At 57.0% G+C, this 23,997-nt stretch overlaps 2 protein-coding genes across 11 annotated transcripts; one reads left to right on the top strand and one right to left on the bottom strand.

Annotated features, from left to right (window-relative positions):
• Window positions 1-122: 122 nt before the first annotated feature.
• Ercc2 (ERCC excision repair 2, TFIIH core complex helicase subunit) lies at window positions 123-15,722 on the top strand. Of its 4 annotated transcripts, XM_020172960.2 has the most exons (23): window positions 123-260; window positions 516-615; window positions 2,639-2,716; window positions 2,793-2,855; window positions 2,984-3,097; window positions 5,226-5,342; window positions 5,425-5,541; window positions 5,807-5,930; window positions 6,023-6,119; window positions 6,205-6,338; window positions 6,412-6,580; window positions 7,861-7,979; window positions 10,040-10,109; window positions 10,198-10,267; window positions 10,349-10,450; window positions 11,379-11,442; window positions 11,858-11,979; window positions 13,062-13,154; window positions 13,255-13,327; window positions 13,499-13,569; window positions 13,689-13,832; window positions 13,929-14,072; window positions 14,392-15,722. In XM_020172960.2, the coding sequence occupies exons 1-23, from the start codon at window positions 256-258 to the stop codon at window positions 14,482-14,484; spliced, it is 2,283 nt and encodes a 760-aa protein (XP_020028549.1). In that variant the 5' UTR covers window positions 123-255; the 3' UTR covers window positions 14,485-15,722. The 4 variants fall into 4 exon arrangements, with proteins under 4 accessions (XP_020028549.1, XP_073913709.1, XP_073913711.1 ...); XM_074057608.1 differs by lacking the exon at window positions 13,689-13,832 and having other exon boundaries at window positions 13,860-14,072; XM_074057610.1 differs by lacking the exons at window positions 11,379-11,442; window positions 11,858-11,979; window positions 13,062-13,154; ... (3 more) ...; window positions 13,929-14,072; window positions 14,392-15,722 and adding an exon at window positions 11,222-11,364.
• On the bottom strand, window positions 14,636-23,205 carry Klc3 (kinesin light chain 3). Of its 7 annotated transcripts, XM_074057612.1 has the most exons (13): window positions 22,902-23,009; window positions 18,986-19,251; window positions 18,361-18,591; window positions 17,473-17,542; window positions 16,972-17,191; window positions 16,538-16,625; window positions 16,359-16,460; window positions 15,832-16,005; window positions 15,374-15,464; window positions 15,260-15,300; window positions 15,070-15,176; window positions 14,879-14,945; window positions 14,636-14,771 (listed from the first exon to the last, which is right to left on the bottom strand). In XM_074057612.1, exons 1-13 carry the CDS (start codon window positions 22,948-22,950, stop codon window positions 14,700-14,702), a joined length of 1,578 nt encoding a protein of 525 aa, XP_073913713.1. In that variant the 5' UTR covers window positions 22,951-23,009; the 3' UTR covers window positions 14,636-14,699. The 7 variants fall into 7 exon arrangements, with proteins under 7 accessions (XP_073913713.1, XP_073913714.1, XP_073913715.1 ...); XM_074057613.1 differs by lacking the exon at window positions 22,902-23,009 and adding an exon at window positions 23,108-23,205 and having other exon boundaries at window positions 14,753-14,945; XM_074057614.1 differs by lacking the exon at window positions 22,902-23,009 and adding an exon at window positions 23,097-23,204 and having other exon boundaries at window positions 14,753-14,945.
• Between the last annotated feature and the right edge of the window lie 792 nt (window positions 23,206-23,997).

Here is a 23,997-nt window from a genome sequence, read left to right as displayed (position 1 = left end):
TAGTCCTCGGCGATCCTCAGCGATGCCTGTTGCACCGCTTCTCTCTCTGGAGCCCGCCCTTGCATCAAAGTGCGCACGCGCATATCCTGATTGGCTCCGCCCCCCGAAGTGACAGGCAAGGCTGGCCAATGGCGTCGCGATGGAGGTGGAGCAATCCCTCGAGGAGGCCGCCTACATCCCTACCCCTCATTGACTATTCATGAGGAAGGCGAGTGGACGCAGCTACACGCCGCCGCCGCCGCCGCCGCCGCCGCCATGAAGTGAGCAGGGGTCCGGGGATAGCGGCTCCCGAGCGGGCTTGGGGGTGGCGGGGGGAGGAGTCTTAGATGATGGGGGGACCGGTGGATGAGCCCAGGACCCCGACAGAGCGAAGGGAGGTTGGAGGGAGGGGCGGGGACGGGACGGCAGCGAGGAGACGCCGACGTCGAGGGGGGCCTTGGGGGACTTGGGGTGTTGGGCCCGCCGGCGGGGGCGGGTGGACGCTGGAGACCGGCTTCAGCTGACCCCGCCGCCAGGCTCAACGTGGACGGGCTGCTGGTCTACTTCCCGTACGACTACATCTATCCGGAGCAGTTCTCGTACATGCTGGAGCTCAAGCGCACGCTGGACGCCAAGGTGGGTGGGCGGGCGGGGGTCAAGGCCAAGGTCGCGGGGCATCTGCGCGGCTTTTTTTTTTTTTTTTTTTGGTGGGACGGGGATTTGAACTCAGGGCTTCGCCTTTGCAAAACAGGTGCTCTAAGCGCCTCCTCTAGAGCCACGCCTCCAGTCCATCATACTCTGGTTATTTTGGAGATTGGGGAGGTTGGGGGCGGTTCATGAACTGTTTGCCTGGGCTGGCCTCCAACTTTGATCCTCCCGAGCTCAGCCTCCCAAGTAGCCAGGATTACAGGCATGAGCCACGTACGCCTGGCTACATCTAGCCCTAGGGAATCCAGGACTCCTGAATTTCTTGTCCTCCAAAATAATAATGGTTAATAATGGCGACAGTTGACATTTATGGCAGACCGTGGTCGCCGATGCTTAGGAATAATTAGAATGTAGAGTCTGCAGCCTGTCATGGAGTTCCACTCCAAGGGCTGCCAGCCAGGCACCCTTAGGCTCATCATTAGCTTCCTTGTCTTTTTCATTTGTGTAAAATGGGACAGCGCTCACCCAGCATGTGGGAGGGGACCCTGGGTTCCATCCCCAGCACCACAGTAAGTACATAAGCTGGGATAGTGACAGTACCTACTTCATGCATGAGGAGGGTTTGCGACTTTGCTGATGAAAGGCAGCAGTTCTCAGTGGGGGTGTAACTGACACTGGGTTACTCCCGGTTGTGGCACCGGTGGAGGGGAGGGGCTGCTGGTCTCTGCTGCTACTGAACATCCCACAGGACACAGGACAGTCCCCAGAAGTGAGTAGAGCTGAGCTTGAGAAACCCTGATGTGACATAATACTATGACATAAAAGGGGGACTTTGTGGGGGGAGATGGGAGGGAGGGAGAGGGGAAGGGCAAGGAGATGGGGGGAATGTGATGGAAATACTGTGTAGTTATGAAAGAAAAAATAGCTTAGTGAGGAGGACTGCTCAAGCAGTAGAGTGCCTGCTTTGCAAGCATGAAGGCCTGCAAACCCCAGTCCTACCCGCCCCCAAAAAACAGCATAATGAAACCCACTAAAAACTTTAAAGGGAGGGGGGAGAAGGGAAGGGGACTAAGAAAGAGTAACATATAGAGGGGGTTAATTTGATCAGAGTATGTATGTGAATTGGATCATGTGTGTGTAAATATCACAGTGAAATCCCTTCATGAAGTTAACTTATGTAATACATCTTAAAAAAAAGATCAGCCCCATTGTGAGATGTTCAGAAACAGCACTAAGCATGGAGAACTGTGGCTGTTTTTGCTAAGTTAAAAGGTCACCGTATGTGAGGTACTGTGCCAGGTGCTTAACACATGATTTCTCAGTGCTCTTCCCACTTGTGCTGAAAGGGCTCATTGGGCCTGTTTTAGAGATGAGGTTACTGTGGCCCAGAGAGGTAAAAGTACTTGCTTAAAACTGCTCACGGTGGAGGTGGCAGAAACAGTGTTCAGGCGGGGTATGATGGTGCATGCCTGTAATCCCAGCTACTTAGGAGGTGGAAGCAGGAGAATCATAAGACCAGCCTGAACAAAATAAGCAAGATCTTGTCTCAAAAGCTGGGGGTGTGTCTTAAGTGGTAGCAAGCTTGAGGTCTTGGGTTCCATCCCCAGTACTAGGGGAAAAAAAAGAGAAAGAAAGAAAAGTGGGGTACGGGATTCACACCTACTGTCCCGAGGGCACAGACTTTTTTTTTTTTTTTTTTTTGCGGTACTGGGGCTTGAACTCAGCCTACACCTTGAGCCAGTCCACCAGCCCTTTTTGTGATGGGTTTTTCAAGATAGAGTCTTGCCAACTATTGGCCTAGGCTGGCTTCAAACCACAATCCTCCTGATCTCTGCTTGCTGAGTAGCTAGGATTACAGGCGTGAGCCACCAATGCCAGGCTAGGGCACAGACTTTTAGCTGCCACATTGTCCCACTGTTTCCAGATGGTGGCATTTGGGGGAGGGCCCTAGAGTTTGTGTTCCTGAGGTTTGAGAGACTGTGTTTTGTCCTTCCTGCCCACAATACCATAGGGTCATGGAGTCCTGGAGATGCCCTCAGGCACTGGAAAGACAGTGTCCTTGCTGGCCCTGATCATGGCATACCAGCGGGTGAGTGACCCCTGCACCCATGGGAAGGGGAGAGGGGAAGGGCTGAATGAGTGCTGAGTTCCCACATCATCAACAGGCATATCCACTGGAGGTGACCAAACTTATCTACTGCTCCAGGACAGTGCCAGAGATTGAGAAGGTGGGCTGGTGGATCCGTGCTCTGTCCCCTCCCCTCCCCAGGCCTGGTTGATCCCTGGTATTTGTCACTAGTTCTGGGGTGGGGAAGAGGCAAGGGCCTATTGGGCAGGGCTGGTATTTTTTGAGCAGGTTATTGAAGAGCTACGTAAACTGCTCAGCTTCTACGAGAAGCAGGAGGGTGAGAAGCTGCCGTTCTTGGGACTGGCCCTGAGCTCCCGTAAGAACCTGTGTATTCACCCTGAGGTGAGCACCATTCCTTCCCTTGCCCTACCTGGGCTTCAGGAGACGTCTATCCATCCTGTCACAAGTCCTAGATCCCCCCACTAGACCTCTTGGAGAGTCTGGGGGGGCCACACAAAGAATTCCCGTCTCACTTGTCAAAATCTGACACTTGGTTTATGGCCTGGGTGAGCACACCTCTTCTGGGGAGCCCTCCTACTCTCCCTCAGCCCAGGAGTGGTGAAATACCAGCTTCTAGAGTATGATAGGCTTGGCTTCTTACTTTTAACTTGTTAGCTGTGTGCTTTTGGACAGGTGATTTCTGCCAGCAGAGCCTTAATCTTCCCTTGTGTTTGAAAGGGGGATAACTAAGTACCTGCCTCAGAAGATTGATGAGATGATACAGTCACAGCCCTTAGTGTGTTCAGAGAGCTAAAGAATAAAAAAATTGTCAGGGGCCAGGCACTGGTAGCTCACGCCTCTAATCCTAGCTACTGAGGTTTGAAGCCAGCCTGGGCAAATAGTTCATGAGACCCTATCTTGAAAAAACCCATCATACACACACACACAAAATAGGACTGGTGGAGTGGCTCAAAGTATAGGCCCTGAGTTCAAGCTCCCAGTGCCAAAAGAAAAAAAAATTGGGTTTTTATATACACAAGAATATAGAACACAGGATTGAGGGTGTAACAGTGGTGGAGTGCTTGCCTAACTGCACAAGGCCCTGGGTTCAATCCCCAGCACCACAAAATAACTAAATAAATGAGTGAAAAAGCATGTATAATATAGAATCTTAGTTGTTGCTAAGTTGTATTACAAAGATACTGTGTTCCTGGGCATGGTGGCACATGCCTGTAATCCCAGCCCTTGAGAGATTGAGGAAGAGGATCACAACTTCAAGGAACTGGGTTATAGTGCCATCTTGTCTCAAATAAAAACAAAAACAAAAACCCCAAAACACTGCCAGGGACTGAGCTAAGTGCTTGCCATGTGACAGCTCATGGCATGTATTCTGTTACATTATTGTAGGGCTATCTGAGAAAGGTGGAGGAAGAGAAGGGTCTGCAGCCTGAGAGCCCTCCCTTCTGCGTAAGGAGCCCTGGGCTGGGATGGTGCCACACACCAGTGAGCCGCAGAGAGCAGGGCAGAGGTTGTGGGTGCTCAGCCTGGGGGATCAGAACCACCTCCCCCTTCTGTGTACTTTGGCATTTCGGAGAGTAAATTATACTTATCCTGCACACTGAAGCTTCTTCAAGGCTCAGGGTTTGGTTGATGTGTTTGTTCATATCTGTGTAGTTTGGCAGTGCTAAGAATGTCACCCGTGACTGCTGTACCACTGAGCCCTACCCCCGCCCAAGGGTCACTCTTTAAAAATACAAGTTGAGGGTTGAGTGTCTGCTTTGGAAGTGCGAGGCCCTGAGTTCAAACCCCAAAATAAAGTACAGGCTGAGCACCCAAAAGATCAAAAATGCTCCAAAATCTGAAACTCCAACCTTAAACCACACGTGGAGAATTCCATACCTGACCTCATGTCATGGGTCAAAGTCAGAATGCCAGCACACAGGAATGTGTGAAATCCAGGCTGTGAGACATGTTTACACTGTGTCCTGTCCCCGAGATATGTCATCACGTAGATGGAAATACTCCAAAATCCTAAAACATCTCAAACCAAAACTTTTTTTTTTGCAGTCCTGGGGTTTGAACTCAGCGCCTCATGCTTGCTAGGCAGGCACTCTCCCACTTGAGCCACTCCATCAGCCCTTTTTTTGTGTTGAGTATTTTCAAGATGGGATCTCTTGAACTGTTTTCCTCTGCTGGCTTCGAACCACGAGCCCCCTGATCTCTGCCCCCTGAGTAGGTAGGATTATAGGTGTGAGCCACTAGTGCCTTGCTCCCAAAATACTTCTGGTGCCAAGAACTTCAGATACGGTGTGCTTGAGCTATAATCGTTTTGAGTTCTGACTACATTGCCACTCTCACGTCTCTGCAGTAAGTTTCCAGGTGTCTTAACCAACAGTGAAACAGGTGAAGGTCAAGTTGTCCAAATGTCCCAGCTGGCCTCCCATCCCAGGCAGCTGTTGGTGCGGAGGCCCGAATTGGAGCTATTGAGCAGGTTACTGTGTCTGAAGCCAGGATGTTCCCACACCTCCAGGTGACGCCCCTGCGCTTTGGAAAGGATGTGGATGGGAAATGCCACAGCCTGACGGCCTCCTACGTGCGGGCGCAGTACCAGCGGGATGCCAGCCTGCCCCACTGCCGCTTCTATGAGGTGCCTGGGGCGTGGGCTGAGGGAGGCTGAGAGCTGGGAGTGGCCAGCCTCCCTGACCTGCTACCCTCTCACCTGGCCCCAGGAGTTCGATGTCCATGGGCGCCAGGTACCCCTTCCTGCTGGCATCTACAACCTGGATGACCTGAAGGCCGTGGGGCAGCGCCAGGGCTGGTGCCCATACTTCCTTGCCCGCTATTCGGTCAGGAGGCCAGTGGGGTGGGCAGAGGGCAGGTTGTCAGCCCATCTGTCTGTCTACTCGTGTGTAGCTCTGCCTGCAGCTCCCTGATGGCCAGTGCATCCCTGGGTTGTCTGTTGGTGTCTCTATCCATGTGCCTGTGTTAGTCTGTGCGCTCTCTGTCCATTTGCTTATGTCTCTTTCCACTGTCGCCTCTGTGGGCTTCTGAGGGTGGCAGGGCCCAGGGTGCTCACTGGAAGGGAAGCCAGGTAACCCATCACTCCCCCAGATCCTGCACGCCAACGTGGTGGTTTATAGCTACCACTACCTCCTGGACCCCAAGATCGCAGACCTGGTGTCTAAGGAGCTGGCCCGCAAGGCTGTTGTGGTCTTCGATGAGGCCCACAACATCGGTGAGCTGGCGGCCAAGGTGCAGAAGTGATGGCAATACCTGAGGCTACCACCCTGCCAGCCTGGCTGAGCCCAGCTCTCTCCCGTCCTTCAGATAACGTCTGCATCGACTCTATGAGTGTCAACCTCACCCGCCGGACCCTCGACCGCTGCCAGGGCAACCTGGACACCCTGCAGAAGACGGTGCTCAGGTGTGGAGTTAAGTGTGACTGGGAGCCCCTAGTACCCACCATGCTCCCTGCCCCTGGTGCCCACCCTCTTCCCTGTGTTCCCCAGGATCAAGGAGACAGATGAGCAGCGCCTGAGGGATGAATACCGGCGCCTAGTGGAGGGGCTGCGGGAGGCCAGCGCTGCGCGGGAGACTGATGCCCACCTGGCCAACCCCGTGCTCCCTGATGAGGTGCTGCAGGGTGAGCTGCTGCCCACTGCCACCTGCTCCCTGTTCCCCCCACCTTGTGCCCGCTGACCACGGTCTCCCTGCAGAGGCGGTGCCTGGCTCCATCCGCACGGCTGAGCACTTCCTGGGCTTCCTGCGGCGGCTGCTGGAGTACGTCAAGTGGCGGCTGCGCGTGCAGCACGTGGTGCAGGAGAGCCCACCCGCCTTCCTGAGCGGCCTGGCCCAGCGCGTGTGCATCCAGCGCAAGCCCCTCAGGTGCGGCTCACCTGCGGCGTGGTCACTGCTTCACCGGTGTTGGGGGACACTGGACACTGGTCACCTGGGCAGGTCCATGGTCCAGGGTAGAGCTGGTCCTGGTGGCTGTGTTGGTCAGGGCCTGGCAGGCAGCACAGGGATGTCTGAGGTCTGCCTGAAGAGGGTTTAATGGAGGACTGCGGATGGGCGCAGGACAGAGCAGCCCTCAGGCCATGGACAAACAGGGAGCGGGGTTGAGAGCCACCAGGTGGGGCCTGGAGAGACTCCAGGTGGAAGCTGAGACCACCACCCCCAAGACCTGGCAGGACAGGAACGGGGTTGGGGAGATGCCTGTGTCCTTCTGCTGGTGCCTCTTCCTACCCAGCACCACCCTCAGCCGGAGGGAGGGCCCTTCCCATGGTTCAGTCTGCATCTGGGTTTATCATTCTCCTGAGTGAGCAGGTCGGGGTAGGAGGAGGGGTTCCTTTGCTTGGCCTTTGCTGTACTTGGTCAGCCATTGGTCTCTGAACCTCAGTCTCCTCTGTGCCATGGGGTGGGGGTGAGCGTCTTTGCCTCTCGGCATTCTTTGGTGGTTGGAGGAGAAAGCGGTGAAACAGCCACCCACTCCAGAGCACCAGGGTCATGAACCCCATGTCCCTTACCTCAGTAGGGTCCCTGCTGCTCTGTTCCTGAGAAGGATAGCCCTGGGAGTGGCTTTTCTTATGTTCCCCCTACCCACCCACCCATGGGGACTTGTGAAGGCAGACACGGTCTCAGTGTTTTAGGGACACAGCAGTGACTGAGACAAGCAGGGCTGCCCACATGGGCCTGTGGCCCAGTGGAAGAGACAGGCTTCTCCCAGATTGTGGTGACCAGAGTTGGGGAAGTCCAATGGTGCCAGCCAGCCTGGGGGCAGAGGAGACAGGTTTCAAGTCTCCTCACAAAGCCAGGCCACCCCTGCCCTACAGCTGTCCCTGAGGGTGCCTAAGAGGCAGGGTAGGAGGCTCTGGTATGAACATGTGGTGTGCAGTGTTACTGCTGTGCCTGGAGCTCTGGGTTGGACTTGGGTCTCATTTTGATGAGATGTGTGAGGCATGTGTGACAAGTGACATGCTCTGAATGTGCCTTGTAGTGGTGGCTCTGTGTGATGTGTGTTTGTGCAATGCAGGAACATAGAAGTTTCTGGAACAGATCTAGCCCCCTGCCTCCCAATACCCACTACCTGGGGAGACATGTGACCAATAGCCCTGACAGCAGATGAGGGGACCCCAGTCCTGTTCTACCTCACCTCCTTTCCCTAGGTTCTGTGCCGAGCGCCTCCGCTCCCTCTTGCACACCTTGGAGATCGCTGACCTGGCTGACTTCTCCCCTCTCACCCTGCTTGCCAACTTTGCCACCCTTGTCAGCACCTATGCCAAGGGTGAGTTCGCTCTCCTGCCTCTGCCAACCCCCGGCAGCTGGACTGTGGATCCCATGAGCCTGGAGGGTTGTGGCAGGGGCTTGGGAGTTTGGGTTCAATTTTGAGAGCACTGGGGAGCAACAGGCAGCTCCTGAGTGAGTGAGCCATTTTCCAAGGCTCCCTCTGCCTCCAGAGTGGAGAAGGACCATGGTAGACAGTGGTGTGAGATGAGGCTGGGACATGCTGTGGGGTCACCGTAGGGCATGTGAGGGCACTGGGGAGCCATGGCAGGTTCTGAGCAAGGGAGGTCCTGGTCAGATGTGTGCTTGGGAAGAATCTTCGGCAGGGTCTGGAGATGGGAGATGGGGAGGGGATTGGGCAGGGGGCAGTCAGAGCTGTGGTTTGGAGAGATGTGGGAACAAGTGCCTGGATGAGAGGAACTGTGTGTGACTCTCAGGTTCCTGGCTGACAGGAGGGGGATGGTCCTCCGGAGCTTTCTCTGTCAGGGTTCCTCCCTTCTCAGCTTTAAACTGGCCGAGGCTGGGTCTGATCCCTAGGGATTATGCAGGTTATTCGCTGCCCACAAAACCAGGTCAGGTCTGACATCCTGAAGTGGCCAGCAGGACATGGGCTCTGTCACCCCTGCCTCAGCACTACTGAGCCTCCTGCTTGCTAGGCATGATCTGCCATTTAAGCTGTGACTCCAGTCCTTTTTGTTTTGTTATTTTCTTTTAGATGGGGCTCTTGCTAACTTTGCCAGGGACTGGCCTCCAACCAGGTTCCTCCCAATCTCAGCTTCCTGAGTAGCTGGGGTTATAGGTGTGAGAAACTACACCCAGCAAAAGCTTGCCTCAAACTTTTTTTTTTTGGGGGGTATGGGTACTGGGGATTGAATTTGGGGCCTCAAGCCTGCCATTTGGGCCACACCCCCAGCCCCTCTGCTTCTTTCCATGTCAGTCCCTGTCACACTGTCTTCCCCCTTGACCTGTATGCTTAGCACTGCCTTGCCGTCACTTATCTGGGACCTCTTTTCCATCCTCACTCCAGCCACGTCCTACATTAGGAATCTGAGCCAGGCCTCTCCTCTGGGCTCCTCTGTCCCAGCCCTGCTTCCAGTTTTCATTCTGGGGATATGTGTCTTCCCTGCTGGACTGTGGGCTCCTGTGAGCAAGGCTGAGGCTGTCTTGGTCACTGCTGTGTCCTCAGCAAAATGCTGGCCACAGAGGACTGGATGGGTTTTACTTAGTGAAATTGAATCTGAATTTCATTTGTTTTGGGCCAGGCCCAGCACTGTGGAAGCAATGGGCACCAAAGAAAGACTTCTGTCTTCCTTCACCTCCTGGAAATCGAATTCTAAGAGGGCAAAACCCTCAGCAAAGATGCAAACAAATAAACAAGGAAGCTGATTCCCAAGGTGCTAGTTACAAACAGTGCACCGTGTGGCAATTGGCAACAGCAGACAGCCGGGCTGCAGGGGCCTCTTTAGCAAGGTCTGCGGTGGCCTGTGGGCCGTTCTGGGACCTAGCCAGGCAATGGGAGGAGCAAGTGCAAAGGCCCTGGGGCAGTGAGCAGCAGCTCAGTGAAGGTCAGGCAGGAGGCCAATGAGCTGGAGGAGAGGAAGGTAGCATGCTGGGTGGGTCCACAGTAATTCTGGATCCTGGGAGCAGTAGGGACAGGACCTGGCTTGGAATTCCACCAGGTTCACTGGCTGCCATGCAGGGAGCAGGGTTGGGCCCAGGCTGGAGGGAACGGTGGCTGGATGGGAGGGATGCAGTTGAGTTGCAGGAGGGTTTTGAGGCTTGCTAATGGCTCAGACTGAAAAGTTGTGGAAAGGTTGTGGGACTAGGCTTGGGTGTTGAGGCCACAGTGCTGTCCACCCATGAACCCCGAGCCTTGATGGGGTCCTGCCATGTAGAGAAGTGTGCAGGCTGGGAGTGTTGGCTGGGTGTGTTTTGCATTCAGGCCTTGGGGCATGGGTGGCTGGTGTCCAGTCCCATTTACTCCTGGGCAGCAACAGATCCTGGAGGGCATGGTATGGTCATGACCACAGTGACACTCACTGGCCTTGGCCTGCCCCACAGGCTTTACCATCATCATCGAGCCCTTTGACGACAGAACCCCAACCATCGCCAACCCCATCCTGCACTTCAGGTGGGACCATGCCCCGACGTGGGTGGGAAGGACCTTGGGCTGGGCCCAGCCTGTGGCCGACTCTCACTGCCTTTGTTGCTGCTCACAGCTGTATGGATGCCTCCCTGGCCATCAAACCCGTGTTTGAGCGTTTCCAGTCTGTCATCATCACCTCTGGGGTGAGGACCCTTCCCCAGTCCCTCCATGGGGTCCTAGTCCCAGCCCAGCCCTGCTGAGGTTTTTCCTGCTGTCCCTTCCAGACACTGTCCCCGCTGGACATCTACCCCAAGATCCTGGACTTCCACCCTGTCACCATGGCAACCTTCACCATGACGCTAGCCAGGGTCTGCCTCTGCCCCATGGTGAGTGGGAGAGGCTTGGGCGAGGCAGCCTTCCTCTGCTGCTCAGGATTGGCCAGTCAGCTGAGCACTGGGTCTGAACTCAGACTAGGCAGGCTCCTCTCCCTGTGGCAGGGCTCCCTGAGTCTCTGTTTGCTCACTTGTGTGGGGGATTGCCTCTTCCTCCTTCCTGAGTGGAGACAGGACTTAGAGACACAGGTGTAAGGTGCCACGGAGCTCCGGGCTGCCACAGGTGGGTGCCAAGGCAGCTTTGCAACCGGGTGGCTCCGCCCACTTCCAAGTCCAGCTGGTCCTCTGCCTCAGTCCTCCCTCTGAAGCTGGGGACCAGATGTGTCTTGGAATTCAGAACTTTCCAGGCCTCAGGAAGAGGCAAGTGCTGAGTGGTGTGTGACTCCCAGACTGGGCAGCGCCCTTTGGCCAGGTCCTCCTGTTTCAGCAGCAGCAGGCTTCGTTCAGAGTCACCACAGAGATGAGGCCTCTGAGCAGATGCAGGGCAGGGCAAGACAGGTCTTGCTAATAAATGAGGAATTTGCATCAGACTTTTTAAAAAAAGGGTTTTCAGCATTTTTTGGTTTTTGGAATTGTCCTTCAGGGGTTGTAGACTGGGACTGCCCACCCACTGCTTGGTGGTTTTGTGGGGTGTGCACTGGTGGGTGGTGTGTTCTGGAACCAGCTGGCTTGAGGCTGGGGCTGGCTGGAGCAGGGACTGCTGTTCAGGAGCACTGACACTTCTGTTCCTTCTCAGCAGTTTACGTGCTGTGTGATCTTGGGCAGGTGACTGGCCTCTGAGCCCAGGCCGTTTTTCCATGAGATGGAAATAACGGAGCTAACGCTGTTGTCCATAAAAAGCTGTGACTTCAGAAGCAGGCGGTCGCACCACACGTGGAGCAGCGGCCACTGCTTCGCTCATTCCGCCTCCTGCTCACTGCAGATCATCGGGCGCGGTAACGACCAGGTGGCCATCAGCTCCAAATTCGAGACACGGGAAGACATCGGTAAGCTGCCCGTGGGGTTCTTTGTGGGTTCCAAGCAGGGCCATATGTCAGGTGGCAAGGTCACGCTACCGTAGCAGTTCCTCAAATCTTCGAGGCTTACACAGGGACTGCTTGCCCTGGAGCATGTCTGTTAGGGGTCAGAGCTTGGGAGCTCACCTCTGGGTAGTCACTGAGGCGACAGGACAGGAGGGAGCCTGTGACCATGGGGTTTGGGACTGCCTCCTAAGGGTCACCCCAAGTGACATGCCACTTTTGCACTCACTTTCTTGCTGTGGCAAGGCACAAGGCCAGGCCTAACTTTGGGGGTTGGGAGACTGGCCCTACAGAAGCTCAGTGGGGCTTCTGGGAACCCCCAGTTGAAGATGGAGTGGGAGGCGGCCCTGGGCCAGGGGAGGTCTGACTTCTGACTCCACAGCGGTGATCCGAAATTACGGCAACCTCCTGCTGGAGATGTCTGCCGTGGTTCCTGACGGCATCGTGGCCTTCTTCACCAGCTACCAGTACATGGAGAGCACCGTGGCCTCCTGGTACGAGCAGGTATGTGCCCCGCAGGTCCTCGTCTCCTCCTGCCACTCCTGTGTGCCAGCTTACTCCTTTCCCGTGGTGGCGTGGGGCAGTGTGTGGAGCAAATGGCATCCACCCGTGCCCTGCTGGGACCTATGCAGCCCACCTCAGAGGCCCCGCTCTTTTGGAGGTCACCCACGCTGAATCCCTTAGGACCTATAGCAGTGGCGTGGAGACCCGGGAGAGTAGGCGTGGCTTCAGCTGGGTGCTGTGCTGCTGTTAGGTGAAGGCTCTGGACTGGACTTGGACAGAGCCTCTGGGGTTCTCTGCAGCAGCTGCTCTGGGATGAATGAGGTCATGGGACATTCCAGAAGCAGGGCTCACCACAGCCAGGTGCTGGGTGATGGACAGGGTGGGGGCGTGCTAGACCTCCTGTCTGAACCGCTGGCCTAGCTCTTGGGGCTGGGTTAGAGTGGGCCCCTCACGGGTGCACTGAGAGAATTGGGCCAGTGCTGGCGGCAGGGGATGGCTTGCCCTTGCACCCTTGTGTCTTATTTAAGAAACCTCTGCCTGCCCCAGGGTCAGGAAAGTAGTCTCCTGTGCTTCCGTATGGGAGTCCTGAGATTTTACATCATGTCTGTGTCTGTGATGCACCCCACATTCCCCTTACGCATGGTTTAAGGGGAGTCCACTTGCTAACATACCATTTATGGGAAAGAGCTCGCTCTGAGCTGTATGGTGACCATGGGGGCAGGTTGTGTTTCTGTACCCTCTGTCTGTCCATGCTCCATCCCCCCACCCCAGTGTCTGTTCTTACGTCTATCACAGTGCCAGATGTGGACTCTCAGGGCAGCTCTGATTGGCCCTGCCTGGCTTACACTCAGCCCCTCCGCTAATCGGTGGCTAGGAGGTGTATCCTCATTGGCCATCCTGGTGATTGGCTTCCCACTTTGTTCTCCTAAATAAGGCTGAACAGCTCTGTCCCTTCCCCAAGTCCGGTGGGTGAGTTGAGGGTGAGGAGGGCTGGGTCCTGCACAGGAGACTGCATCAGGCCTGGGTTTAAGCAGGGTGGTTAGGCCCTGAGTCTCCCCTGACCCCCCTCATGTCCTCCCCAGGGAATCCTAGAAAACATCCAGAGGAACAAGTTGCTGTTCATTGAGACTCAGGATGGGGCCGAGACCAGTGTAGCCCTGGAGAAGTACCAGGAGGTGGGTGCCATGCACAGGCTGGGAGGTGCAGAGATGCCAGGGCCAGGGCTGGGGAGGCAGCTCAGGAGTGATGCTCCACCCCTCGGTCTCTCCTCCCCAGGCCTGTGAAAATGGTCGAGGGGCCATCCTGCTCTCTGTAGCCCGGGGCAAAGTATCTGAGGGGATCGACTTCGGTGAGTGACCTGGCTCTCCCTCCCTAGGACCCCCTCCATGCCTTGTCTGGACCCTTGGGATCACCTCTCACTGCCTGGGCTGCAGAGGGCCCTGCCCTGTCCTCCACTCCCCTGTGGTCCCCAGCATAGCCCTGGCATGCTTGTAACCCCCTTTTCCCCCACTGCCCCCAGTGCACCACTATGGGCGGGCCGTCATCATGTTTGGTGTCCCCTATGTCTACACACAGAGCCGCATTCTCAAGGTGAGCCGCAGGCCCAGACACAATGGTGCAGGGACGTGAGGGTCTCCCTTGGGCCTTCCTGGGTGCTGGGGAAGAGGCTGGATGGCCTCTGGGAAAGACCTCCATCCCCTTGCCTGCAGGCACGGCTGGAGTACCTGCGGGACCAGTTCCAGATCCGAGAGAATGACTTCCTCACCTTTGATGCCATGCGTCACGCAGCCCAGTGTGTGGGCCGGGCCATCAGGGGCAAGACAGACTACGGCCTCATGGTCTTCGCTGATAAGGTGTGGCGTCTCCCCTCCTCTTCGCAGGGGTGGCAGGCGGTCCAGGTTTCCCTGACCAGGGCCTCATGCCCTCTCTCCCTACCCTCCTGCTTGAAGCGGTTTGCCCGGGCGGACAAGCGAGGGAAGCTGCCCCGCTGGATCCAGGAGCACCTCACAGACGCCAACCTCAACCTGACTGTGGACGAGGGGGTCCAGGTCGCCAAGTACTTCCTGCGGCAGATGGCGCAGCCTTTTCACCGGGTGAGCTCATGGGGCCTTGTGCTCTCTCAGGCCTGGCCTGCCTGGGAGCTGGGGGAGACGACGGGCCACGCAGATGCGTAGGCCTGCTGTAGCTGGGCCACTGCTCAGCAGCCCAGGGGAAGCAGGGCAAAAGGACGTGGGGGCGGGGTGCCTCAGGAACACACCCTCTAGCCCAGACTCTGCCCTTGACCGCCACCTCCCTGGCCTGCTTTTGCTTACAAGGTGGGCACACTGCATTGTATGGCCATTTCCAAATGCAAACGTCCTATCCCTAGTGGCCTTTGAGTCTTAGCCAGTGCCACCTCCCTGTCCCCTGCAGGAGGACCAGCTGGGGCTGTCCCTGCTGAGCTTGGAGCAGCTGGAGTCGGAGGAGACTTTGCGGAGGATAGAGCAGATTGCTCAGCAGCTGTGAGCAGCAGCTATGGACCGTGAGGGGACACCAAGTCTTATGCCTTGGGTCCCTGCGGCTCGAGGCTTCAGATGGACACTTGTTGCCAATCTATAGCCTTTAATCAGAGTGGGGCAGCGGGAAGTCCGATCCACTAGTGACCCCCAGCAGGGAGGTGGGAGACCACCACCCATCTCCCCAACTTCCTGAGACGCTGTGGCCGCCGGGTCCAGTCTGCCTCACTGGGGGCTCAGGTCCTGGGTGCTGGTGCTGAGGGTCCGAGGGGCCTTGCTCAGGTGCCATTTAGGGAGCTGGGGATGGCACAGGGGCGTCTGCACCTCTGCTCCAGTTGCCCACAGCTTGTCCCTCTCTCTGAGTCCCCGTCCCCCCCCCAATCCTTGAGCCACATGTCCCTCACCTGAGTCCCAGCAGCAGCTCTGGCGCCGTCTGTGTTCAGCATGCTGAGTGACATGGCTCTCTTCATCCTGCAAAGGGGGCCAGAGCAGACACAAGTGAAGCCACAGATGCCCAGTTCCCACTCTAGGAAGGACTCCCTGGCTCAGGGTTTGGCTTGTGTCACAGGGAAGGTGGGGGAGGTCCAGTGCTCACCCCGCTGCCCCTGCCACGCCCTCGCCCCGGAGACGGGAGACCAGCTTCTCACTTCCTCGCTTGATGGACTCTCGGAGCTTGGAGAACGAGCTGCTCCGACGAAGGACCTGGGGAAGCCAGGGATGTGAGGGGGTCCCTCTATCCAGGCCTGGCCAGTCCCCGTCACAGGAGCCGAGCCCATCCTCCTCACCTGCTGCTCTGTGTCACCAGCTGTGCCTGCACTGGGGACTCCTGGAGGAACAGAGGGGGGACGTGGAAGAAGGGACACAAAGAAGCCCCAAGGGAGGGAGGGGATGGCGCTCACCAAGAGGGGCGGGCAGGTCCTCTCCACTCAGGATCTCCTTGTACAGTGCCTCGGCCTCCTCATACTTGTTCTGCTTCAGGTAGGCGGATGCCTGTGGGACAAAACAGTAGGGCTTCTCAGAATCCCCTGGCTGGACCACCAGACTAGGTGGCTGGCCATTGGGGGGCAGTGACTTCCTGTCTGTCAGTCTGCTGCTCCACCTCAACCTGTGACATAACCACTGTGCCTGTCTTCATGTGCGCAGTCACGGGTTCCTCCCTCATGGGGTGAAGTGCTGGGAAGGGGGCCACCTGCTTTGAACCCAATAAAGACCTGGTGCTGGCTCTGACCAGCCTGGCCCTCCAGCTTCCTCTGCTGCCTTGTGCCCTTGGTGTTTCCCGGTGCCTCTGTTCTCATTGCTGAGGGGTCCCTCGCCAGTCCCCACCACACACTGCCGTCACACCTGCCGGGTGCCTCACCAGGTTGTTTTTGGTCTTGGCCACGTTGGGGTCATGGGGCCCACCCAGGGCCTCGTAGATGCTCAGGGCCCGGGCGTAGTGCCGCTCCACGTCCTCAAACTTGCCCTGGTTCTGGCACAACAGGGCCAGGTTGTTGAGCTGCTTGGCCACATCCGGGTGGTCAGCGCCTAGGACCTGGGGGTCATTCATTCAGGGTTGGGCCACGTGATATCGCAGTCATAATGGGGTCACAAGCTAGGGATGTGAGAATCAAAAGTAGGGGGTGCTGGAGGGAGCAGACAGGTGCTGCACCCATGGACTGGGGACTAGTGAGGTCGGAGGTAATGGTGGCCCAGAACCCGTGGGGTGCAGGGCTGTACTGGTGGTCATTTCGGGTTGGGTGGGGAAAGGTGAACTGGGTAGAGGCCAGTGTCCAGAGTCAAGGTCAAACCCACAGCACCCAGAAGGCTATGGGGGCGCATGGTCACATGCAAGGGGCGTCAGAGGTCACAGGAACAAATGGCCACATGAGGGCCAGGTAGGGGAACCTTCTCTCGGATCTCCAGGGCGCGCTGGCACAGGGGCTCTGCCTCCCGGTAACGCCCGCGCTTCCCGTACAGGACGGCCAGGTTGTTGAGGGTGGCGGCCACCTGTGTGTGGGGGGTGGCACAGGTGAGCGGCGGCAGGTGCAGCCCCACAGACCCTCCTTCCCTGGGCCCCCACTCACTGCAGGGTGCTCTGGGCCCAGCGTCTGCTCCCGGATCTGTAGGGCGTCATGGAGGAGGTCTGTGGCCTCCTTGTACTTGTTCTGGTCCCTGGGGGGTGGCCACAGGGGTGCAGGAAGTTGGCCAACCCGGGGCCACAGGCTGAGCTAGGCCGGACGTGGGCATGACCAGGTCTCTGGCACTGGATGCCCACACTGCCAGATCCCTGGTCACCCCATGTCCCTTGCCCACTTGGACCTCCAGTGCCCATGCTGACTCCTTTCTTTGCTTGTGTCTCAGCCCCCTGGAGAGGTCTCTGAACCTCTGTCCGTCCCGCTCTTCCAGTTCTCTCCCATTCTGACCCCTGCCCACTGCTACCCAGGTGTTTCCTCCTGGCCGAGGGGTCACCAGGTCTTCCCACTGCACCCATCGGGTTCCCCGCCCTTCCGCGGCTCACCGGTACACCAGTGCCAGTATGTTGAGCATGGTGGCCACATCGGGGTGACAGTGCCCTGAACTCCGCTCCAGGTCCTCCAAGGCCTGGCGACACAGAGGCACAGCAACCTCGTAGCGGCCCTGGCCTGCGTACTGGATCACGAGGTTGTGCAGGGTCCGAAGGCGGGCGGGAATCTCATAGCCACCCTGCTGAGCCGCTGCTGTCCCTGCCGCCTCAGGACCTGAGGGAGGTGGCACCAGGTCACTGTGTGTGCCCGGAGATGTGCACCCCCAGCCGCCTCGATGCACAATGGGCCCACGTGACTTCTGACTGGGGTCACAGGCATCTTAACGGGCTGGCAGGATGTGCCCTGCCCGGGGGACTGGAACACCCACCCCATAGCCGCCTGCTTCACCCTCCTGTCCTGACCTCCCACCCCATGCCGCAAACCTCGGGGTGCAGCAGGTCTTCGCTCCCCCAGCTTCAGCCTGTTACCCAGTGTGACTGAGCCCCCACACACACCTTTCCTCTCTTCCTCCTCGCTGGGGAACAGGGAGGCCAGGCTGTCTCGGTGAGGGGGGGACTCCGGTCGCTGCAGGAGGATAGGACACTGGGGAGTCATGAGGCCTGGCGCTGGTCTCAGGCTGGGTCCTGGGTCACTTGGGGCTTTGGTTTTTTTTCTTGAGACAGGGTCTCACTATGCAGTCCAGGTTGGTCTGGAACTTACCATTCTCCTGCCTCAATGTCCAGCCCTCATCAGGGAACATTCTAGTCTACATTTGTCCTCAAAACTCAGGGTTTGTGCTGGGCGCAGGTGGCTCACATCTGTAACCCTAGCTACCCAGCAGACAGAGATCAAGAGGATCGAGGTTCAAAGCCAGCATGGGCAAATAGTTTTCGAGACCCTATCAAAAAACCCATCACAAAAAAAACCCATCACAAAAAAGGGCTGGTGGAGTGGCTCAAGTGAAGGCTCTAAATTCAAACTCCAGTACCGCAAAAAAGCCAAAAACCAAAAAGTAAAAAACCCAGAGTTCTGCCCTGAGGTCAACACCAAAATCCCATTATGTGTAATTAACCTAGAAGACCAGCAGCTGGCTAGTGACCCCCCAACACACACACGCACACTCTCAGCTCAGGTGGCTGGCCTTCCTCACCACTAGGTTCTGAGTGTTGGGATTACAGGTGGTACCACCATGCCCAGCTCTACCTCAGTGTACAAAGGAGTTCACTAATTTTAGGGTTTCTTGGGGCTCTAGGAAGGATCTGGGGGCTTTGTAGTGCAGGACAAGGGGCTCCTTTGGAAGTTTCTGGTGGGTCTGGGAACTTGGGGGCTGTGCAGATGGTTGGGGGGCTGTGGGGTCCTAAGGAGGGCCTGGGGAACTTCAGGAGCCCTGGGGCCCCAGGTACCTGGCTATCCTCAGGCGGGTCATACTGACGAAGCTGGCCCAGGAACTGGAGGTGGCTCTTCTCCTCCTCCAGCTGGGCCACGGCCTCCTCGCTGGCCCGCAGCCGCCGCTGGGTCTCCTCGAGCTCCTCCCGCAGCCACACGTTCTCCTGCGCCAGCCTCCGGGCCTGTGCACGCAGCCGCTGCTTCTCAGCCTCCAGCACGCCCATGTGCGCCGACAGGGCCAGCAGCACCTGCCGGACAGCCCCCAACCCAGCCTGGACTTCAGAGCAGCCCACTCACCCTCATTCTATCTGGGATCCCCCAGATTCTGCTGACACCCCACTAGTGTGGCTCCAGGGATGCTTAGAGTCTCCCAGAGACCAAAACTACACTCAGGGATGCTTTGCATTCCATCTGTGTGACCCCGAGTTCTTGCCAGGACCCTCAGTTGCACTGAAAAACCCAATCTGGTTCAAGGATGCACCCCAGTGCTGCCTAGGGACCCCACCTCTGCCCTGAAGTTTCCTCACTCCACACCTGGGTCTCCTAAAGCCTCTCCCCAGCCCCAAACAACCCCCCATGTACCTGTCCCCCACATCCCTGGGCCTGCCCCCCAAGGCACGAGCCCCCTGAGGTTCCCCATACCTGGGCCTCACCCAGCCCCAGCTCGATGGCCTCCAGAGAGTGGTTCACCACTTGCTGCTTTTCTTCCAGCAACTCCACGCTGGCCGCGGGGCCCTGTCCAGCCAGGGTCTCCGCCAGGTGCCCGGCCAGGCTGTGGTGCTCAGCTCGCAGGGCCTCCAGCCCCTGCACCACCTGTCGCGTCTGCCGCACCAGCTCCTCGGGGTTCAGACGCCCTGGGCCCAGCCCCATGCTTCCTGGGGATGCCACCTGAACCGACATGGTTGCTCCTGGGGAAGGGCGGGGATAAAGGAGTCATTGTCAAGGCTATGCAAATGTGGCCTCAGCCTCCATGCTGTCCTGGCTAGCTGGACCTCCAACCTCTCCCCATCCCAGCCAGTCCTGCCTCTACCCCTGTCCAAGCCAGCCCTCACTGGAACATTCTAGTCTACCTTTGTCTGTTCTTTGAACCCAGGGCTCTGCCCTGAGGTCAATGCTAAAATCCTACTGTGTGTAACTAACCTAAAGGACCAACAGCTGGCTAGTGCCCCCACCACACTCAGTTCCCCAGGCTGGCCCTCACCACCCCAAGGTCCCTGGCCAGCCTGGCCCAGATCTCCCAGGCAGCCTTGCGCCCTGGGACCAGAGGTGCCTCCGCTGCTGGGTGTGGGGGGCGGGGCATGAGGAGGCGGCAGGATCCAGTGAGCTCATCTAGGGTGTTGTTGTTGGGAACCAGTCAGGCCACTGGGGGGGTGGGGGGAGGTGGCAGGAGGAGAGGGCCAGGGGCTGGGCACCAGAAGCAGAGCTGCTTCTAGGGTGGGGAGATGAGGAGGGGGCCCATGTGACAGCTCCTGGCTTTGACAGACCCTGAGGGAACAGGGACTCCACCCTTCACCACAGACAGGCTCAGCCAGCCCAGGCCCTGTTGGGACACACATGTGACAGGTGTGGTCCATGGATGTCACTGGCCATGTGACACTTGAGGGTCTGGAGCCTCACAATGGGTGGGGGGCCTGCAGGTGGGAATTTGTGTGGTTATATGTGGGTGACCAGGTCAGTCCTTTAGCTGCTTGTGACTCTGGGGTCCCCATTCCTTAGAAACACACCTGAGCGTGCACACACACACACACACACACACCCATTCCCTTTTTAAAAATACACATCAACATACACGCACACTCCCTTCTTTCCAGAAATATGACACAGCTTCTCTCAACACACGCACACACACATTCCCTCATTAGAAATACATCACACCTACCGGGCCAGGTGGCTCACGCCTGTAATCTTTAGCTACTTGGGAGGCTGAGATTGGAGGACTGAGGTTTGAGGCCACCCCGGGCAAATAGTTATCAAGACCCCCATCTCCAAAATAATCAGAGCAAAATGGAATGAGAGTGTGGCTCAAGTGGTAGAGCACCTGTCTGGCAAGCTCAAGACCCTGAGTTCAAACCCCAGTACTGCCAAAGGGGAAAAAAAAAAAAAAAAAGGAAAGAAAGAAAACCAAGACTGGGCACCAGTACCTCACACCTGTAATCCTAGCTACTCAGGAGGCAGAGACCAACATTGAGGTTCAAAGCCAGCTTGGGCAAATAGTTTGTTAGACCCTATATTGAAAATACCCATCACAAAAAAGGGCGGGTGGAGTGGGTCAAGGTGTAGGACCTGAGTTCAAATTCCAGTACTGCACAAAAAAAAAAAGGAAAGAAAAGTAAAAAGAAAAGTCAACACATGCAGAACTGTCTCGGCCCCCACCCCTCCCACCTGGAATAATACAACAGAATCCCAGGCTACTCACACACTTTCCTCCCACTCACTTGCATTCCCCAAGCAATTAACTCCCCATTACTTGCTGGACACTGCCCCAAACATACACTCCCCAGATTTGCTGTGGTCCCTCCATCTTCCCACTTCCTCTAACCCCCTCCACGGCCACACTGGGGCTCACAGAGCCACACACCATGCACACGGATACACAAAGCTGTTACTGGGCCTGAACTTGTACTCCCCTGTGCTGTTAGCAGCAGAACAGCTGTGGACACTGGGAGGGTACCCCATTTCTGCACATCCTGTCCGCGCCCTCACTCAGCCCTGGTGCTCACCACCACAAGCAGCCCCATGCCATGCCACCTGCACCTGCTGTCATATGCACTGTCCTCTACACACCACACGCCGATGGCCACCACTTGCTCTCTGTGCATGAAGCTGTATGTGTGTCTGTGTGTCCAGACGTTCACCTTATGGCGGGAATAGGTCCCGATGAACTTTTTCTTTTTGTTTTTTGAAACGGGGTTTCACTGTGTAGCCCAGGCTGCTCTTGAATTCTCTCCTCCTGCCTCAGCCTCCCCAGTGCTGAGATTACAGGCGTGTCGCATTAGGCTCAGCCTGATATGCCCATTGCAAGATGAAAATATCTCAATTGAAAACACATAGTTTTGGTTGTTTTTCGTCATGATCATAGGCCAGAAGCTTCAGAGAGGACCAGACTGCAGACCCCTAGCCTGGGAAAGATCAAAAGTCCAGGCTGGGTCACAGCTCAAGAGGTGGAGCGCTTGCCTAGCATGCACGAGGTCCTGGGATCAATCTCCACTACCACAAAAAAAAAAAAAAAAAGAAGAAGAAGAAACAGTGAAGGCATAAAAAAGTCAAAATTCCAAATGTGAAGACCAATTCCTACTGAATGTGTGCCATTTTTATGACATCACAAAGTGAGAAATTGTCAGTCATGAGTTGGGTACCACCTGTATATGAATCAATTTCTCTTCCTACAGGGTGTGTCTTTAAAACACACCAGACTTAGTTCCACATAAAAGGCTAAACACGCCACCATACAGATCTATCAAGAGCCATCCTGGTATGCTGGGTGCTGGTGGCTCATGCCTGTAATCCCAGTTACTCCTGAGGCAGAGAGCAGGAGGATCGCGGTTTGAACCTAGCCCCAGGCAAATAGTTTGAGACACCCAATCTCAAAAAATATCCAACACAAAAAAGAGCTGGCGGAGTGGCTCAAGTGGCAGAGGCCTGAGTTCAAACCCCAGTACCGCAAAAAAAAAAAAAAACCAGAGAGCCATCCTTGTGACTACAACCATTACTCACTCCTCTGTACTGCACACAGTGTAGACACAGCCTCACACACACCAAGCTAGGCCAAAGGTCTGCAGCAACAGTCCCAGCTCAACCCCGGTCATCCAGCACTGGGGCCACCACCTAGACACATACCAGCACCACATGCATACATGGATCACCCCACACTGGAGAATCCCAACCACACATCACCCCCATGTGCCCCTCCCAGAGCCGCACAGCAAGCTCCCCACTCCACAGACTGGAGTCCACAGCATCTGGGAGATCACGCCACACCCAAGTCCTCCACACGCACAGCACTCACCATCCCATGCAAAACCCAGGTTCCCGACACTGTCACACACAGCCCTACATCACACAAAGTGACACACACACCAAGTCACCTATCACTGACCCAGTTCCACACACTGCCCCCATCCTACAGCCAGGACAATGACAGCCACACAACACCCACACCTTAATCCTATAACCAACCACCTCCACTCCCGGCCCTACACACAGCCACCCGCACATCGGCCACAGCAGAAAGGAGACCGAAGTCACACGATCTCTTGGTCACACACACAAAGTTCTTTAAACAGCCAGACTGACAACAGGGAGTCACCCACACTTTTCATATCACAGAAAAGTGATACCACCAGAGTCCCCGCACCCCATCCCAGGGTCGCACCCGCAGCCTGACACCTCTGTCATGCATACCCGCGCGCGCAGCGCGTGCAGGCAAGAGGTCCCCATCACCGGGCACCCCCAAACCAGCCACCCCGCTGGCCGGGAGGGAGCCCCACACCCCACAGCCAGCTACGGCCGTCACCAGGGCCCCCTCCCCCAGGCCCCGCCCCGCCTCGCTTCCGTTTACCTGCGCACGCCCGGGGCTCCCCAAGGTGGGGGGGCCGCGCAGGGGACATCCGGGTCCCCAAGGCCCGTCCCTGTCGCCAGGCGAGGAGACCCCAGGTGCGCTAGATCCAGTCCTCGCCTGCGCCCCCCGCCCCTCCCGCCCCATCACCACGGCTCCAGGGGACCCCTGAACCCTCACCTCCCAGAAATCCCTCACCCGACGCCCACCTGGCGGGGGACCGTCCCGCCCCGCTCGGCCCCGCCGCGCACGCTGCGTTCCGCGGCTCCCGGCTGCTCCGCGCAGCGCCGCGTCTCCGCCAGGGCGGCTCCTCCGAGGGGCGGGGCCAAGGAAGCCCCGCCCACCGCAGGTGCGCCGACCACGCCCACCGCCATCGGGACGTGCGGCCCGCCCCACCCACCGAGCCCCGGCCTCCCTCCCGCGCACGTCGAGGCTGAGCTGGAGGCCAGAGGAGCGAGGCTGGGCTCGTGCAAACTTGGGTCTCAAAACCCACGACCTGCGATCAGAGCCGCGGCCACCGGGACTTGACCTTGCCCATGCTCCTCCTACTTAGTTTTCGTTCCACAAACCTCGTCCTTTGTCGGTGCTTTGCAAAGGCTGTCTCCTCCGGGAGGCCTTCCCTGATGGCCCCTTTTAAATGGCATCATCTCACCAAAACATTACTTCAATTTTCTTTTTCTTTTCTTTTCTTTTTTTTTTCTTTTGTAGTATTGGGGCTTGAACTCAGGGCCTACACCTTGAGCCACTCCACCAGCCCTTTTATGTGATTTTTTTTTTTCAAGACAGCGTCTTGAGGACTATTTGCCCAGGCTGGCTTTGAACCATGATCTTCCTGATCTCAGCCTGAGTCTCTAGGATTACAGGCATGAGCCACCAGCGCCTGGCTTATTTCATTTCTGTTTTGATTTAAATTCACTTTTTTTTTTTTTTTTGGATAGGACTGGGGTTTGAACTCAGGGCCTCACACTTGTAACACAGGCACTCTACCACTCGAGCCACACCTCCAGTCCATTTTGCTCTAGTTATTTTGGAGATGGCATCTCTGAACTACTGGCCCAGGCTAGCCTCAAACCTTGAGTCTCCTGGTCTCAGCCTCCCA

The sequence above is a fragment of the Castor canadensis genome, chromosome 16, assembly GCF_047511655.1.
Source record: "Castor canadensis chromosome 16, mCasCan1.hap1v2, whole genome shotgun sequence".
NCBI classification, from domain to species: domain Eukaryota; kingdom Metazoa; phylum Chordata; class Mammalia; order Rodentia; family Castoridae; genus Castor; species Castor canadensis.
Note: the sequence above shows the minus strand (reverse complement) of the source record. Positions and strands in the feature narration are given on the sequence as shown.

Coding starts and splice junctions, on each gene's coding strand:
- Ercc2 (XM_020172960.2), top strand. Junction 10,451..11,378: donor GGGTCTGCCTCTGCCCCATG/GTGAGTGGGAGA, acceptor TGCTCACTGCAG/ATCATCGGGCGCGGTAACGA. Junction 13,833..13,928: donor TCATGGTCTTCGCTGATAAG/GTGTGGCGTCTC, acceptor TCCTGCTTGAAG/CGGTTTGCCCGGGCGGACAA.
- Klc3 (XM_074057611.1), bottom strand. CDS start 22,950: ATGTCCCCTGCGCGGCCCCCCCACCTTGGGGAGCCCCGGGCGTGCGCA. Junction 16,626..16,971: donor ATACTGGCACTGGTGTACCG/GTGAGCCGCGGA, acceptor GCCACCCCCCAG/GGACCAGAACAAGTACAAGG. Junction 16,006..16,358: donor CCCTGGAGATCCGAGAGAAG/GTTCCCCTACCT, acceptor AATGACCCCCAG/GTCCTAGGCGCTGACCACCC.